The sequence below is a fragment of the Numenius arquata genome, chromosome 3 (assembly GCF_964106895.1).
Source record: "Numenius arquata chromosome 3, bNumArq3.hap1.1, whole genome shotgun sequence".
NCBI lineage: Eukaryota > Metazoa > Chordata > Aves > Charadriiformes > Scolopacidae > Numenius > Numenius arquata.
The window spans coordinates 22,568,167-22,586,471 of record NC_133578.1 but is presented as its reverse complement, the minus strand read 5'-3'; the positions used below and the strand labels follow the sequence as shown (position 1 = coordinate 22,586,471).

The 18,305-nt window shown below is 34.8% G+C and overlaps 1 protein-coding gene across 1 annotated transcript in view; it reads right to left on the bottom strand.

The window, feature by feature from the left end:
* The window catches only part of UBR3 (ubiquitin protein ligase E3 component n-recognin 3), a 115,036-nt gene that overhangs the window by 58,527 nt on the left and 38,204 nt on the right, over positions 1–18,305 (bottom strand). Inside the window, exons 11-24 of the mRNA XM_074145046.1 lie at positions 17,953–18,039; positions 17,316–17,381; positions 17,138–17,227; positions 16,152–16,280; positions 16,019–16,071; positions 15,202–15,335; positions 14,637–14,722; positions 13,066–13,207; positions 9,692–9,788; positions 8,460–8,601; positions 4,466–4,570; positions 3,428–3,601; positions 3,173–3,202; positions 1,291–1,751 (exon numbers count right to left, since the gene is read on the bottom strand). Coding sequence (XP_074001147.1) covers positions 1,291–1,751; positions 3,173–3,202; positions 3,428–3,601; positions 4,466–4,570; positions 8,460–8,601; positions 9,692–9,788; positions 13,066–13,207; positions 14,637–14,722; positions 15,202–15,335; positions 16,019–16,071; positions 16,152–16,280; positions 17,138–17,227; positions 17,316–17,381; positions 17,953–18,039 — 1,796 coding nt within the window. The remainder of the gene's footprint in view (positions 1–1,290; positions 1,752–3,172; positions 3,203–3,427; positions 3,602–4,465; positions 4,571–8,459; positions 8,602–9,691; positions 9,789–13,065; positions 13,208–14,636; positions 14,723–15,201; positions 15,336–16,018; positions 16,072–16,151; positions 16,281–17,137; positions 17,228–17,315; positions 17,382–17,952; positions 18,040–18,305) is intronic.

Sequence of the window (18,305 nt, the reverse complement as noted above, 5' to 3'; positions counted from 1 at the left end):
AGCACTCAAGAGTATTTTTGTCCATTCCAGCCTGTGCCCTGCCTCTACTTCAGTGAATATGGCAAGTGCTCTGATCTGAGCACCCCCCCCCTCTACACCCCAATCTTCTAAACCTATCCACCGTTCCCTCCCTTCAAATGCCATGTTTCAGTCTTTTGCACTAACCAGTTACCAATCCCTTCCCACTGCCCCACTCCAGCCAACTCGTCTTTCTGGCTGGCTCTATTACATCTCCCAATGCCAGCCTCTGTCTCACTTGTGCCCTCCTGGCATTTACATTCCTATTCCGTGTTCTTCTATCAGCTCCCAAGACCCTGTACTCCCCTACTGAGATTTTCACTAAAAATTGTTTCTTTCATGTGCTACTCTTCATCGAGTATTTCTGTCCTGACAATCCAGTTCTTCCCTAACATCCCCAACTTGCCAGCTTGTTTTTCCACATCACCTGGCATCTTCCCTTTGCTCACTAGTACATCGACCTGAAGGTTTCTCCTTCCAGACCCCATCCTCAACTCTTTGCCCCTGCCAGTCTGTGTTCACCTCTATTTCTCAGCTCTGGAAAACTCCTCCATAGGACTCACATGCCAACAGAGCAGCTGATGAAAGCAGAAGAGAAGCAGGCTCTCTGCATTGGGTTTCAGTAGTGCTGGTATTCTGAGGACACTCAAGACTCATTATGCCCCAACCTCAATCTCAAAACTGTCTGAGCTTTCTCCCAAAAAAAAAGAGCCCAAGACAGATATCTGGCAGGCAGGTTTTCAGGCCATGTTATAAGAAAATATGGATATGCCATTTAAAAAATTGAAAACTATAAAAAATTAAAACCAGAATTTTAAAATTGAACATAAAAAAGGCAGCATTACTAACCCACATATAGTAAACAAACAAAAATAATCATGGTGTGATGTGTGCATGTGAGTGAACAGACAATACAAACCAAAAAAAACTGTCTAACTCATCTTGAGGTTGCACAGTTAAGCCTCAAAAGTTAACACAACCATAATTCTGCACCTTTGTATATATGAGTGTAATACATGGCAACACGAAGGATGAGCGTGTATATCACAAAATTACTATGAAAGTTTTCTAATTTAAAGATCTAAATTAGCAAGATGCAGGTTTTTTTTCAGTACCAGTGTAAATCCCATATATACAAAATAGGTAAAGAATAGAGCTGTAGACCTATTCTTTAAATATATAATTCATGCAAAGACTTACAGACAGATCAATCAATAGATGCACAACACACACTGCCTTTTCACCACCCCTTTACTTTGTTATTAAAGTTACCTTTCTTCTTTATCCAAAGTTTTCTTCTCTGCAGAACTGATCTTTTTTGGTGGGACAGGAGGTGTCACCTTTCTGCATATCTCTTCAATTATACGTTTATTTAATCTGCTCTGTACAGCAGCTTTCAATAAAATTCTTTCTACAGCTGTCATTCCATCACCGTGAGAGTATCTTGGAATTTCTGGGTGGATTAAAACATCCACATCATCCAACCATGGAGGATAATAAGAGTTTTGTTTTCCTGAGAGTTTGTGATGCAGTTTAATCAGCAAGGACAGTATACTTTCCTTGACTTCTAGAATGGCTGTGGTTAGCTGTGGAGTTGCACCAGGTGCTGACCATTTCATTGACGTTTTGGGCCGAACCACTTGATTTGCCTCACTGGTGTTCCGATTGATGATCTCCTGAAATTTCTTCCTACGTTCTGCGACCAAGCTGAACACTTGAGCTGTCCCCGAGTTCTTGGGAAAAAAAAAAAATACAATGTTTAACTTAAAAAAAAATACAACTATAAACAACCTATGTTTATAAAAGTATAGAAAGTATTTTAAACTAGGAGGAAAAGCACAAAACGTTTGTTTCCTCTCCACTTCCAACACGTATTGAAATTTCGTATAGCAAAATACTAACCCTGTGTATCATATTTTTATACAAATCTGTTATACACAGCTGCATAAGAAGCCAAGTGCAAAATGAAAATATCACCCACATCAAAACAACCAATAGCTGGTGTTGCTCTAGTCAAACTTAGAATTCTGTTCTCCAAGTAATATTTCCTTACTTTTTCTGGAATGTTCATAATTTCAGTACCTTTATATCATTTAAATGTCTTTATTACAGTCTATTGAGGACTGCTGCACAGTATAACTCATAATCTCACAACACAGGTGAGCCCACACATCCCATGGGCATTGTCCATTTTGTGTGGAGATCCAGAAGCCACATACCCATATTTGCGAGCAGAGCTTGCTATTCAGGACATGTGAGCACAGGAGTGCAGTTACTACATTAATGACAAAGCCCACTCAGATGTTTCTATTCTATGCTACCCTTGATTTCAGTCCCAAACTAAGGATACACGGAAACAACTCACATATACTGATTCCGTAGCAGAGAGACGTTTCCTGAATATTTTGAACATGAAATTCAGAAAGTTTTAACATCTTACCCTCTCCTTCTCAGAGGGCTGGGCAACCAAGAGATACCAAATACTTCAGAGATCAAATATAAAAGGGATTCTGACAATCATCTCACCTACGTTCTTTATGTTTTGATCTACTTAATTTCACCTACCTACATTAAATTTTGATCTATTTTTCTAACATTAACATGCAAAAGAAATATCCACTGTATTTTACTACATCTGGCATACAATAATCTGAAGTGCTGTATACAAAAACAATCCTGATGCAGAGATTATATTATCTACCTGCTATAAATCTTTCAGAATCCAACCATTTACATATTCATTCTGTTTTCACAAAAAAAACGCAAATAAACTTGCCATTAATAATTTCAAATACATTTTCAATGTAAGGTTAAACTTACCTAGATTCAAGAAAGCTAGGACTACTCTACATTATTAAATGTTAGTAATACCTTGGCAAGACAAAACAGGCCTAAACACAAAGCTCAAGCAGTAAGCTATCAATGACATTTTGTATTTGATAGAAAGCTTTTATTTCAAAATATGTATTAAAAATGCAAGGCATTTCTTCACTTAAAAGTCTACTAAAGATTGCAGTCAAGAATATGAAAAAAGCAATACGAATTAAAAGAAAATTCAGGAAAATTAGAGGATTTCACTGAATGTTAAGGTGAGCATAATTAAAGCCATGTTGCTAGTTAATTGCTTAGGAGAACAAACTGCACACAGATCTACCTCTCTCTGGAGGCTCTTCCGCCTTGAACTCTGGTAGATTGAGGACAAAAAAAAGCCATTAAATACATCATTTGGAAGGAGATATCATTTGAAATAACTTTTATTTCTGTTATCTTTCCTAAGATTACTGGAGGAAAAAAAAGTATCCTAAGAAATTCATAAAAATAGTAAAAAAAATATTCCTAACAAAAAAAGCCAAACCAGGCAATAACTTAAACTAATCTAGGAAAAGGATCGGTATTTGTATATACTTACTTGTGATGAAGCTAAACCATCAGAACTCGTACTTGCAGGTGGTTCCCTCTTCACCTCTGGAGCAGTTTCTGGTACTCTTACTCGGACATAGTTAATGAAGTGACGCATGTTAGAAACCAAGTTACTTCCTGGAAACCAACTATCATGGCAACGCTCCTGTCCACCTGCAGATTCCTAAAATAATAACAAAAAATTAGTATACTTGGTTTTATATGTTACAGTAATTCGTGTTGCTCCTATAACCGTATTACAGAGGCCGTGGTCTCTCCATGAGACAGGAACAACGTGTTGAACAGTATGCAGCTCACTAAAGCCGATATACCTCTTCAAATTATGATACAACTGATGCCTACCATGAGGATAACACGTCTGATAAGTACATAAATCCATACATTTGATTTCAAAATAATCAAATATATACTATCTAGCAGAAGTAAAAGGAACTATTTAGAGTAATCCGAAGCTGTACAATCTAAGATTAATACAAAAAATCCAAACTATACAGAAGTAAATCTCTGAAAAAAAAGAAAAAAAGGGCAGACCCTTAGTCATATAAGCAATGCTGAACAGTAGGAAAAATTATGAAAGGCATTATGAAAATTATGAAAAATTATATAAGGGAATCTGGAATCACAAAAATAATGGCTCTTTTTGTATTCAAATTCTCATCAAAAGCATAACCAATATTTTTGGGTAATTTACATCCTTTAGAAGATAGAATGCTTTAGCAATAAAATGCTCAGTGATAAAGGTTTCAGTTGAAAATCTAGGAATTTAAGTGACTTTTAGACTCAATAATTTAAAAATTTTTTTGCACCCAATTTCAAGTACTAATTTACAGACTAGTAAAGATCTAATCACTGCCTTGTCAGGTTATATATACAGAAACTGTTGAAAAAAATAGCAAGATACCATATTCCTCTTTCTTTCCTCATTCCTATGGTAATTATCATTTTAATAAACATCTATTTTTAAAAAATATTGAATCATTAGACAGTACTTTTGTATTTTAATGAAAAATATTGTATTTATTCTTACCTCTTCATCTGATTCTTGTTCTGGAGAATTTTCCAACCCCAGCTCAATCAAATACAAAACCATGCAAAGCACATGTTCTGATAAATTCTGATGATCCATTAATATCTAGGCAGAAAAAAAAGACACCTTAGAACATTTTACCTTTGATACTCTCACAATCCCTATTACAAAAACTAAAAACTGCCAAAATCCCGATAGATATGTCTAACCTAAACTGGAAGGTAAAGAAAGTAGCCAGTAGTCTCATATCAAGAAGCTCAAGATACCACCTACAAATTTTATCTCTGAGCATGACCTTCCAGGTTCGCCACACTAGGAAAGGCAGAAGGTCTTGAGATGCGTATGTGATTTTTGCCCGGTTTTTTTTTTTTTTTTTCTTAATTAATCACTGTGCTTGCAAGAGATGTGTCATGAGATGCAAGCATCAGTTTAAAAAAATAAAAAAAACTAAAAAAAACCAAACCACCACAAAAGAACACTAGACAGGCAGAGCACCATAACAAGACTTGCTACCCTAGTGTATTTTTGGTAGACACTAAGCATGAATTTTAGCATGTAAAATAGTTTTATTTTTGTGGCACATTAACACTTTCAAAGTCCTATGATATGCATAAAAATACAATTAGGAAAAATTATTTTCAAGAGCAGCGAATTGTCTATTCCAATTACATTTTAGGAATTAAATAGTTCCTGTAATTAATAATTTAGTAGTTTCCTACTCTGAAACACTAGCAAGATATTTTGAACTTCACTCTTGTTATGACTGAATGCTCCAACAAAATACCTGATTATTGATTATGCTATTGGATTAAAAAAAAAAGTTCCAAGTAGGAGAATAGTAAGAGTAATAACATTAATATAGACTCCAATAACAGTAATGGAACACTACTACAAAATAAGACATGTAATTTTGGATGTGATGGATCAACAGAAGTGGTGTATTTAAAAGACAGGAAATCATTATTCCAGTCAAGTCTATTAAGACTTCAATATATCTAAATGTACAAAACCAGTTCTGCATAATACACTTTGGACTCTTCAGTTTTTATTTAAATTTTAAATTTTTTAATATGATTAAAAACTATTTTGATGTTTAGAAACAACTAACCTTTGAGCATCACCACAAAAGAAAAATTTGATTTTATGTTTCTTTCCAGTCAAACAAACTTGTACCTTAAAATTGTTTCTAGTTCAAGCTGCCGTTTACTTTAAAACCAAAGCACCAGATAAAGCTGCACAGACACCACTGCCACCAGCTACAAGCAAAGATCTGCACGCAGCCTTTTTCACATCATCAGTCCCTGTAAGGTCTCATGAGGTCCTAGACCTATAAGCGATGCCTGGATAACCGGGAATGCCAGAAGGGTTAACACGAATTTAGTTCACAACCATCTTCACATAATCTTTTTTAATTACAAATAATAAATAACCTTATTTTTAAATTAATAAATGCCCATGTTTTTCTTCTAACACAGCTTTCAGTGCACTGAGAAGAAGGACCAGTGCTGCTGAAATTAAAAACCAGGACAACTTTCCTCTTGAGAATGTTCTCATTTAAATGAAAGAAAATGGCAAGAATCTACAAGTTACCAAAAAGTAGATGAGAAAAGATGTTTAGAATTTAATTGTAGACAGGCTACTATAGAAATTAATATTTTTAGAGTGTAGCCTAGTAAAGTTTTAAATACAACTTGGTTTTTAAGCGGCCAAATTTCTGAAGTAGATACATCCATTAGAAACCTCAGAGACATGAAGTTTTTAAAACAAGTATTATTTTTACAATAGCTTTTCTAAATTACGTTTGAGCAGCTAATTTAATCAAACGCAATCAAATCTGAGATTATAGAGACTATTTAATTAAAAAAGACACTCAGTATTACGTTAATATGAAAAATACGTGCAGTTGTGCCAGTCAGAATCAAAAGTCATCTTAGCTAACACTTCTGAAAAGTCAAATCTTCAACTGTAGTTTACTGTTCTTCCGTAGCCAGTCCCAGAAGTCAAGAGATATAAAAGCTGTTATAAATTGGCAAAATTTCACGAACAGACAAAACATCATTTAAGGCAACCCATGGAATAAATCACTATGTAATTTCTACTATCCATAAATCTGGTAGAAATTTATTTGACATTCCAGCTAAAACAGCAACTCATAAATTGTAAGATTCTCAAGATTTAAGTCCTTGAAGCTTCTTAATGGCCAAACAAAAAATATATGAGCAAGGCAGTAAAAGATGATGCATTCCTTCCCTACATTCTCCATTTTTGTTCCATGTTAAAATACGATTTCATCTTCTACACAATCCCAAGCTCTCCTTTTCCTCAGCCTTCCTGTAAGTCTCCTGTCTAGTATTTTCTCAAGGTACGCTCCTTCCCCAGTCTCCGCTACGTACAACCGCATCTCAGCCTCGTTCTTCACCCTGCAGGAGTCAGGCAGCCCCGGTGCTGCAGCCGGCTGAGGCTTAGCAGGGTTAAACATGCTGCACACAGCGGCTTCTCTGGCCAAAATTATGGAAGTCCCTGGGCAACAAGGTACTGCTGCTCCAGGCGAAGTTCTAGATAGCTCTGGTGTGGCATGCCTGGTCTGGGGCAGTTAACCAAATAAATAGCCAGCCACTGAACACTCACACAGTGTAACTTTGCAACGCCTACAGTTTAGCTTAATTCAGATCCAGAATCTTGATAAAAGAATGTTTAAAACATAGGAAAATGGGACGTATTCTGTCCTCGCTTCAGCCGTGGAAACTCATGCCAGAACAGGCTTTCAGTATGAAAAATGTCAGCCATTGGTTAAATTTTGGCAAGATAAGGAGCTAGATGTCTACAATGGAAAACCTTGACCAATCATTAGATGTTGTACTACGGAGCTTCCAAAAGGTATAGCTTCATTCAATAGTCTCTGCACATGAAATTCAGTCTTACCCATAACAGAATGAGACATGTTACGGAGAAGGAAGAATCTGTAGTCAAATAGTCAATTTTTTGTATTTTATATTTTTGAAGTAGATTTTTGAGATTGCAGTAATTATACAGCAAAACCTACAGTTTACTGAAGTTATTAATTTGTAAGCAATACGAAGCTTTTGAGAAAAAGTTCTTTTCTGTCAGAAAGGTGAAATCTATTGAATGAATTCCAGTAAAGTCTTGTCTTCTTTCAGCTTAATGATACACCAACAACTTACATGATACTTCACTACAGAAAGAAATCAGCTGAAACAACTCCGTGGGAATAAGCATGGCTCTTTGTGAATACCACACAGTTATTACTATAGTTAACAAAAGATATTTTCTATTCAACAGAATTTTAACAGTGAAACAAACCAAGAGCTTTAGGGGAGCTGGGAGCATTTAAAAGAGCACAAAAGGAGAGTCTGTCCAGGAAAGCGCTACTCAATCAAACCACTTCTTATAGTCCCTCATCTGCCTCTGCAGCATTGCTTTGAAAGCACTTTGCACGCAAGTACAAAGACAGATTCAAAGTTCCATTTTCTGACGAATGTACTCTTCAAAAGGCATGCACTTCTCTTAAAGAGGGCAGCCAACGATCAAAGACAAAACCAAACACAATTTAAAGGCATCAATTAGTCCTGAAAAACAAGCGATGTAACATTATCTGGGAAGCCATAACACATCTGGGGAGTGATGTTAGTAATGTTAGAACTACCGTGCTCCCCGAAACCATCACCAAAAAACAACTGAAATGGCAACTCTGATGGTTAAGATGGTGTTCCTCAAAGTACAGTAGGAGTGCTCATCCACTTGGGTACCTGACTTAGTGTATGTATATATGAAATAATCATTCATGAAATAATGAAAATGGTAGAGAAACATCATCATACTAGACTTAGAAAATAAAACAAAAATAAAAACATTATATAAATTTTGAACCTGACTACTGTAAATAACCTATTTAAAAAATCATAATTCTTATATAAGAACTCCTGTTCTAAAAAAGTAGAAGAAAAATACTGGACAATAAGAATTATGGCTGTACCTTGTAAAGAAGTGTGAACAGCACGATGTGCAGGGTTTTACAGTGTAAAAGCTTTATGAGACCTTTGTAACTTGGATGTAGTGGCGTTCTCTTCTTGTAAGGAGGCCACGGGTTCCCAGGGAATTTACCACTTTGCTTTAAACTGTTGAAACAAATGAGACTTATGTTAAACACTGCAATAATGTAGACAACTGCCACTGTTACAGGTAACTATCTTGCATTCTTTTTGTTTAGACTGGCTTCAGAATTCATGAGTATTTCTAAGCCATTTAATTTACTTAAACAGCATTCAAAAAAATTGGAATGTACACACAAACCGAATCTAGTCCTATTTTTCTGTGGATTAGCACTGATTTAAATGACCTTTATTTATAAAGTTAAATTAATTCTTAATTACTGCTATGAATTTAAGCTATGGATTTAAGACTTCCATTTTCATTCTAAGAGGCACACAGAAGAGATGGAAAGCTTTTCACTTCATGCAAATCCACATTAGTCAGCCATCCACCACAGAAGTCTCACATCTGTAGGAATGGATTACAGGCAACACCAAGAAACACTAGACATAATTAGCTATAGTTGACAGTACCAGTGCTATCGTATCTAAGAACTTAAAAATTAAGTATTAGGTTCAACACGGACCCATATTTCTACTAACAAGCTGGAATCCAGTGCAGTAGACAATGCAATTATTTAACAGACTATTACCTTGCTCAAATCCCCTTACAGTATATGTTTATGATGGCCCAAGTGCCACAAGTGTTTTCTCCTGTATTTAAATCAGAATTTAATTCACCCATGGTTTCTGTCATGGGTGAATACATAGGAAAAAACCACATTGTCTTCAATATAATTTCAAAACACAGAACACTGTAATACTGTGCTTCATGTACCTAAATGTAAATTAAATAAAAATAGATAAGGCTGCTCTCTAAGTATTTTGTAACTGATTATTAAACATTAGATAAAATACTTAACCAAAAGCTATGATGACATTCAATAGTTTGTCTGTGGCACTTCAGATGTACTTTTAAACATTTATGGAACAGTAACAGACTAAGCTAACCAAAACCCTGATAGTCCTGTAAATTTATAAACTATTTGCTCAAGGACAAATCTGGAGCCTGAAAACACTGATAACACAATTAGCATTACCAGACAGTGAAAACAAAAAAATTATCATACAATGAGCAACAATATGATGTTACATTTCTAAAAATAATCCAACTTACAATGCTGTATATCTGTCCATTGCAGACTGCACATCTCTACGGTAAACTGTTCGAAGTATTACCATGACAGGGTCAAATTCCTTATCCCAAACTTCAGCTGTTGTTTAAAAGAAGTCACATGTTCAAATTCTCTTTACAGAACTTACAACTTATTCTAGATCGTCCTCTTAACTAGCTTTAATTATATCATTTTCTATTATATAATAATTTTTTTTGCAGCCAATACAGTAATTTTTACTAATTCTTACTAATACTCACTATACTAATAATTACTACTACTTATCAAGATAGCAAAATTTCACCAAAAATTTTTTTCTTAGTTCCAAACCAAGAAATTAACAATGTATCAAGACAATAGATCTTTTTGACTTATAAGCTTTATTTTAGTGTCTTCTAGCTTTCTTTTGTTATGTAACAATTTACAATGTGGGATAAATGATAAGAAGAAAAATCACATATTTCTAATAGCAGTTGTAACACATGCCGAGGAAACGTTTAAAAAAAAAAATTCCAAGTTAATTTTAAAATCTAAGTAAATTTATTAATGCAATTGTAAAAATGCAGAGGCAACCCCAAAACCACCTTTTCTGTACGCATCTTATTTTGCTCATTTTAATTTCTGAGTACGTGTAACAAAAGAGTTTGTCTTACGTGTAAGAGGAAGGGATGATATTTCATAAGCACAAGTTTTCATTCAGTCTTGAAAATGGCCAAGTTTCTTATCATATAACATTTGTGACCAATCCTTTATATGTCTTTGTTTAGTAACTAACATCTATGCATTATTTTGGCACTAAAATCTTAGTTATCTCCATTTGATTTGGTAGCTTTAAAATAACACCCAGAGTAGCTTTTCAGAGCAATCACAGAAAATTCTAAACAGGCTATAAAGGAAGATACCCCACTTAACCACTACTTTTTTTTTTTCTTATTTACAAGTTATCAAAAAACAAAACTAAGTTTCCAACATAAAGCCAACTGAAGATGTTAATTTTTTTCATTGTTTGTAAGTGTTTAGCTCTGTAACACAGCAGTACAAAGGCAAGGTTCAATGATCTCATCAAAGGAAGAAGAAAACCAGTGGAAACAGAATTTTAGCTCCACCAGCAGGCGTAACACAATGCAAGGGCTTACAATACTCTCAAGTTTTCACAGGCAAAACTAGGCAGCTTTATCACGTTTTTGAGATTAATTTCCCCCAAGTGGGAAGATAAGTGGTCTATACTCCTATTAACCCTTGCTAACATTACCAGTTCTACAGCTACCCTCATACGCTGCTAAGAAAGAACACTTTGCAGTTTCAACTGAAATATGAATTTTCATATGAATTCATATGAAATATGAATTTTCATTTTTCATATGAAAAATGACCAAACTTAGCTTGCAAAAAATTCGGGTTTTTTCTGGACAGAGTTTACTACTGCAGTCTGAAACAGACCAACCTTGTCTGGGCTGCTAATGCACAATGATGAAAAAGGACTAAGTGAGGGAGCTACATGGGGAATACTAGAGATGCACACACAGCTCATCTTCAGCACACAAATCCACAGAGAACAGAAAGAACTACATCCTTCTTTGGAAGTTGATTTGTTGGTTTTTTAAAACCTATGGCTAATGGAAGCAAAATCTGGGGCTTCTGTGATCATAAAGTAGATTTTTTTCCCCTAAATTTAGGAAAATGAGAGCTTAGGAGGAATGGATCAAAACAGGATTTGCTTAAACTGTGACAGGCCACAAACTACAATTCTTAAAAGCAACTGGAATACCATCATCCATTTTGAGAACCTATATAGTCTTATAAAGATTATAAATGTTTAAAAGACTATAGTGCATAAGAAAACCATGCTGACTTTTATTCATGCAGAAGCTCTTTCAGTTTATTATTGCTTTAAGAAAAAGGGATTCTTCATAGTGTTACAAATTACTTGAGTATTCATTGCTATAGGTACTTAAAAAAACTTTAAGACAAACAACCTTTAAGACAAACAAAAATTCCAGAGGTAAACTATTTTAAAAAAAAAAACAAACACCACACCAAAAATCCCCAAAACACTACATTTTATCATGAGATCCCCTAAATGTAGTCTTATAATTAAAAATACCATAATCCATCTTTTTTTTTTTTTCTCCTTTGCACTGTGTTATGAAAAAGACCAGCATGTCACAAGCTCCAGGAACCAGACATGACATAAGGAAATGCAGTTTACAGAACATTAAAACAAAGTAGTTTTAAATACATAGGTGTTAAGCTGCCTAATTACACATCAAAGAACCAGAACGAATCAATTCCCAAAATTTTGGTTTCACAAAATTACTTCACTGGTTGTTAATTTGTATAAAAGTAAGAGCTTCACTGACTCATCAATCTCCGGGTACAAAACCTGGCAAACAAGTTAGTACAGTATCAGTTCCTACATTAACAACAACAATCCACAAAAGAACACAGCCTACAAACCAAATGGTTTCAAAACTGTCAGACCCCAAGAGTGCCAGTTCTCAAGGGAGGTACCCAGGGGAGGAAGGAGTTAATCCCTCTCCAGCTTTGCCACCACAACCAGAGCACATGGAGCATTTCAGATTCCTACAGGCTTATCTGCTCAGTGACAGGAAACAGTAATGGAACACTGAGTTCTTAAATTCTTGCTCTCCTTTGATGTATCAACACTATGTTGAGTCCAATTTAGATGACAAGCTCATCAGGGGAAGAAACTCGTCATTTTTTGCACTGTATGTACTGTAAAATTCTAGAACAACATTCTATAATTAGTCTTGTTTGAACTTTGTTCTAGATCCTCACTAATGACTGGGAAAAATGTTACAGGCTACTAAGACAGTTAAGCAATACAAAAGAAAGAATTATGTATCATGATATCTTTAATAATCAAAATGTGGAGAAGATTCAAGAAAGTATCTTTGCAACTGACACCTCACTAGTGCAAACAGTTCTAAACTCCACTGAACATACATCATATTTTTTAAAAATCACAAAAATTATTACATATCCAGATCAGTGAAATACAAATAACATTATTTTTCAGTTCTGCATTCTTCCCTTGCTTCCTAAGGACACCTGATTAATACAAGAAGCTCATTTTCACTCTAGATCAAAATGAATTCATTAACAACTATTAACAGTCTTTAGCAATGCTCTTAAATATAAGCAATAGACAATAATTAAAAAGTCAAACAAGTTTTGTGGGGTTTTGGTGGTGGCGGGTTTGGGTTTTTTGTGGGTTTTTATCATTGTTTGGTGGATTGTTTTTTATTGGGTTTTGTGGTTGTTGTTTTTTGTGTTTTTTTTTTTTTAAGAAACAAACCCTCTGGTTAAGCATCTTACTGCTGAGTATGTTATAAGAGGACACCGATTACCGTACCTTTAGGTGTATACATTCCTTGTTGCATGGAACCTCCAGGTTCAAAAACAGGAGCTTTAAAATCAGCAACTGCTGACAAGACTGATTCAAAGCTTAAGCTTCCTGGAATAATACCACTTTTAGGATTGGGGTTTTCTGGAATGTAATGTTTGTGTTAAGGAAAGCAAAGTTAATTTAGTTGCACGACACAGCATTTTACTTCCCTCTTGACATTTTCAGTCACTCATTTCAGAGGGTCCGTTTCGGCAGTGCCCTGTGTTTACCACAAGAGGTCTGTATGCTCCAGCTGCTATGGAACAATAACTATTACAGAAGTGAATCAAAGCCTCCTAGCTAGGACATTAACCTTTTTAAAGCAAGCCAATTGCTACATACTTGGCTCAAGAGGTAAGTATTCAATGAGAAATAAAACCTACTATCTGTTAGCATATATAAGGTTTTTCTACTTGCTTTTATTTACTAACACTTTGGCTCTCTTCATAGCTTATCTTGCATTTACAGCTAAATGCAGAAAAAGCAAGTAAATAGCTTGGGATCCATAAACACAGTAAGTAATTCTTCATCATAGATTGGCTATTTCTCTTTTTTGGTATGAATACTTAATTGACCTACTGACAGCACCCCAAATCCCAAGTAGCAATTGCAAATAAGGAAATTTCCGCTTAGTGGCAAGTGATTGCTTGTATAACTGTATAAAATAAGTGAATTGTTTAAGTGATTCACTTAAGTGAATCGCTTGAAGTGAGTTGCTTACTTTACAAACTTAAGTGATTCAGTTACTAGATCTTATCATAACAATTAATAATTCTTATTACATATTTGTAACTCTCAATCACCTTCTTTCCTGTCTTTATAAATTCCTAATATTTTTGCTCAATGCCTATCACTGGATTGCAAGGTCTTTTAGGACACCACCTATTTATTTAATCTATTTACACAGTTTAATACACTGATAGCAGTAAAACCTGTGTATTTATTCAACTGTTCATGGGGACATGAACCATATCACTGCACAGAAAGACTTCCTAGAATTTGCTATTCTTCAAATAAAACACTTCCCCCCATAACACATGCATTTCACTCTAATTTCAAAGCAGCTCTCAGAATTGCTATTAATTGCGTTTTCAGCTATTGCTAACAAAAGCCAATACAGCACAGAGTGGCTTCTTTCTATACTGACATAAAATTAGCAATAATCAAAGGCTCAAATCCAGGTAAAGGTGACGCTTGGCTGAATGTTCTACAATGTCACTGGAAAACAGGCTTTTCACCTCACACCTAAGACTTTTGTAGTGTTAAAAAAAAAAAAAAGGCAGTTAAGCATTTTGTATCCAAACTGATTTAAAACTGTTACAAAGTATTGCATGTTTTGTAAGAAAGACCAAAGCTGGAGCAAATGCTTTTAACCTATGATTTGCATAGACTATGATAAGTCTATGCAAACACACCTTTACATAATTTGTTACAGTTATGTAAGCTGAAAACACGTTGTTCAAGCTCCAAAACCCCACTACTATTCAGGTACCTTTCATTCTCATTCATGCACATTAGTTAATATACTCCAAGGATATGAGATCCAATAATGAACTGTGTGTCCTGTCATTCATACAGAGTTGAGCTACCATCTCTGCTCTGAGGATCTCATCATCTGTCATTCCTAGAACAGTAAAATTTAAAAAGCCATTAAAATATCATGATTTTAAAACACACATTCAGCATACATTTGCCATTAAATATAAGTTAAACATGATACAAACATTAAGTAATGATACAGCGCTATAAAAGCGCCAAAAAAGGGGAGTAAGGGGGCACAAATGCTATGGAGACACAACAACAGGCAGAAAAGACAGGTACAAACTGGAACCGCCGCCTTTCTGAAAAAGACACAGAATCTCCATGGGATCACATACACAAATCAGCCACTTCCATGAAAGCTCGTTTTCTCCATTTCTGTGTATTTTGTCTACTTCTAATTTGTAAGGAATTAAAATTCGGTAACTGGCAAAATGAAACCAGGTGTTAAAACACTTTAAGTTACTATATGGCTAATCAGCTTTATGGTAGCTATTTAATGTTGAGTACAAATGAACAGACATGTTATTTACATACAAGTATTCCTAAAGTAGTGATTCTTACCTAAATGTAAACGAAGACTTAACAGAAGGACCAAAAACGTTAAGGCTCCTTCCAACATGGACCTTTCATGTTCTGAATCAAGAACTGTATTTTGATGCTGTGACGCCATCGTTAACAGATCTACCACCTTAAATCTACATAGCAAAGAGTAAAGTCAGAAACATAATTCTCCAACATTAAAGCACCAATGTGAAATGTACTGATAAACTCAGGATATCATTCACCACAACCTGAAATGAATACACAATTCAGTGCATATAATGCAATGATATGCAAACGTACATGAAAACCCTCTTATTTTTAAATTTGGATTAAATTAAATTTTGGATTTTAACTACTTATGGAACGTGCTATAGTGATATTTACTCCACATGAAAACACCTTGCATTTATGAACATAAAAAAGCTAATGCAAATTAATCTGTTTTCAAACCCTGATTTTATTCTGTCCAGAAAAGTAGACTTCCCTTCTGCACCTCTTAATATTGCAGCTCTATTTATCTACTTTTTCAGGCTAGCATATCCTGAAAGCTTGCATATGAAGATGTGCAAAACTTTAAAAAAACTAAAGATGCTCAGAAAACAAATGTCTGAAGCTTCACTGCTGCACTGTAAATCAAAAGCCAACTCTGTGTAAAATAAAGCATATACCTTGAGATACCTCTTTCGGTGGAGCTCTTCAGGTAAGTATTAATTTTGGCTAGGCAGAACTGTACCACTGAAGATGTGTATCAGATATGCACCTTTTCTCTCACATGGCAAAAATCAGTCAACAGCTAGCACAACACTCAACAAAAGCATTCATCTTTTAACCCTACCTTTCAAAAACGGATGAAATAAAGTAATCTGGGTCCAGCCTGGAGGCACAGACCTGTGGAAAGAGAATAAATTCATTTTATTCAGTAGTTTGTAAACAAGCGTTGGCTTGGCTTCTAAGAAAATGTAACTTACTTGCAGTAGATAAATGTCAGGATCAATCATTGAATTGCAGAAATGAGACTGCACATAAGTCATGGCCTGTCCTTTAATTTGTAGGCCATTTCTAACCCACATGTTGCTGTGAATTTCAGAAAGACTTGCCTGTTCAGGGAAAATAAAGTAAAATAAAAATTTACAAACATTACAGGGATATTCAGCTATTCAGTTCAATATTCCCAGATCATCAATATATTATCACACATATATATACATACACACTACACTTCTCTATAAAAGCATAATTTTTTTATACCGATTTACTTCTGGGAAGTGAGGGATGAAAAGGAACCACTGCAAGCTTATGAAAGAGATGGCATACTTTCATATGAGTGCATATTTCTGACAATGAAAGCTATCAAAGCCAATGAAGTGAGTTATTTACGTATTTATTTATTAAAATCTTAAAAAGTACTCCAAAGATGAAGGCACCATGGTTTAAAAGAAGTTAGGTATGAAAGCAGTGATTGCAAATACTGCTCACTATCACTTACATACAAATAAATAAAAATTTGTAAATAAAAAAAAATGTTGCAGGGTGTGCCTGTTCTTGAATTCATTCTCTATTTAAAATACCAAAGTTTCAGATTCAGGTTTCTTTTCAGCTTGCGCTCCATTGGTAACTATTTCATGAACATGCAATTCCGTGTTTTCAAAGGGTAAGTTCCTCCTACCCTTTTTTGAAAGTGCTATAGTGAATATCATCATGCTTCTCAGATTACAATAACTAATGCCACATATTTAATTTTGGAAATAGAAAGAAAAAAAGTTTATCCTAACTACTCAGTATACTCCAGTTATTAATGTCACATATTGCTTATTTTTATATTCCACAATTAAGACATAGTCCCCCTTGTTAAATACTTCTAAATATATTTAAATGACTAGGGTTAAAAAAAATCAGACAGCATCTTTTTTGTTGTATATCTACATCTGCATCAAAGTCAGAAGTCTGCCCATACCTGAATCTGAAGTGGGTGAATCATTAATTTCATCAGCATCTCCTGATCTGGCAAGATGGTATCCAGATCTAGCTCTTGGCATTTGACCGCCTAGGAACAAAAGCAAGCACACACTGTACTGAACAATCACACTCAACAGGGAATTTCCATCTTTTGTGCGACTAAAACACGTGCTTACCTTACTTAAAAACATGGCAAAGTAACGGTGCAGTGGCAAATGAAAAGTAACTTGATTAGGAGCTGGCTGAAAATAAAATAAAGATATTTTAATATCATATATTAAAAAAACAAGCCTACAAATGTCTTTGTCACAACCAACAAGAACAGTATCTTACATGTCTTCATTTGATGGACTTATTTTCCACTAACCCAGTATTACTTCATCCCCTTGCACTTTCTGATGATTCAGAAATTTTCCTTATTCAGCCTGCTGTAGCTAATTTCTTACTAAGCTAATGACACTCGGAACTGATTGAGAGTATTGCTTGCTAAGTTAGCAAAGCTGCTCCTCACTACCATATCAGAGGGGGACTTGTCTCTTCATTCAGCAGAACAGTAATACATCAATGGCATGGCTTTTAAGACTCACACAGCTTAAGTTTCCACCAGCAAATCTAAATCATTAAGACTCTACAATTAAAGGATCCTAGGACATAACATTGGAACTATTAACTACTAACTTTAATTTCAGCAAGGCAATGCTTTTTCCATCAGTACCTAGAATTATAATTTAATTTAAAAGCAGGAGGTAAGTGTATCACCTTTGAAGTTTAACCAGATTTTCACAGCACTTTGAATTCATTAAGGAAACTTACCTCATCTACAAAATTGATAGCATCAAACCAGTCCTGAAGCGCTTCAAGGCAGTATCTGACAACATTTCGTGTGTATTCCTGTGTTTCCTGCAGTAAGAGAAACCAGTGTACTACACGAGCCAAAACATTTTTTGAAGTGTCACTGCTTTCCTACTACAAATAAATACGATTATTTCAAGAGTATATTTACAGTGCATAATTTATGCCCTCATCATATGGAAAACAGAAAGTATTAGGATGGTTTAATTGTTACTTTAAAAGATTACCATTTCAATGGTGAAAACTAAGGCACCTTCAGAACAGTGAGCTGGTCCTAGTGCCTACTGTTGTTTAATTTATCCATTTATTTTTAA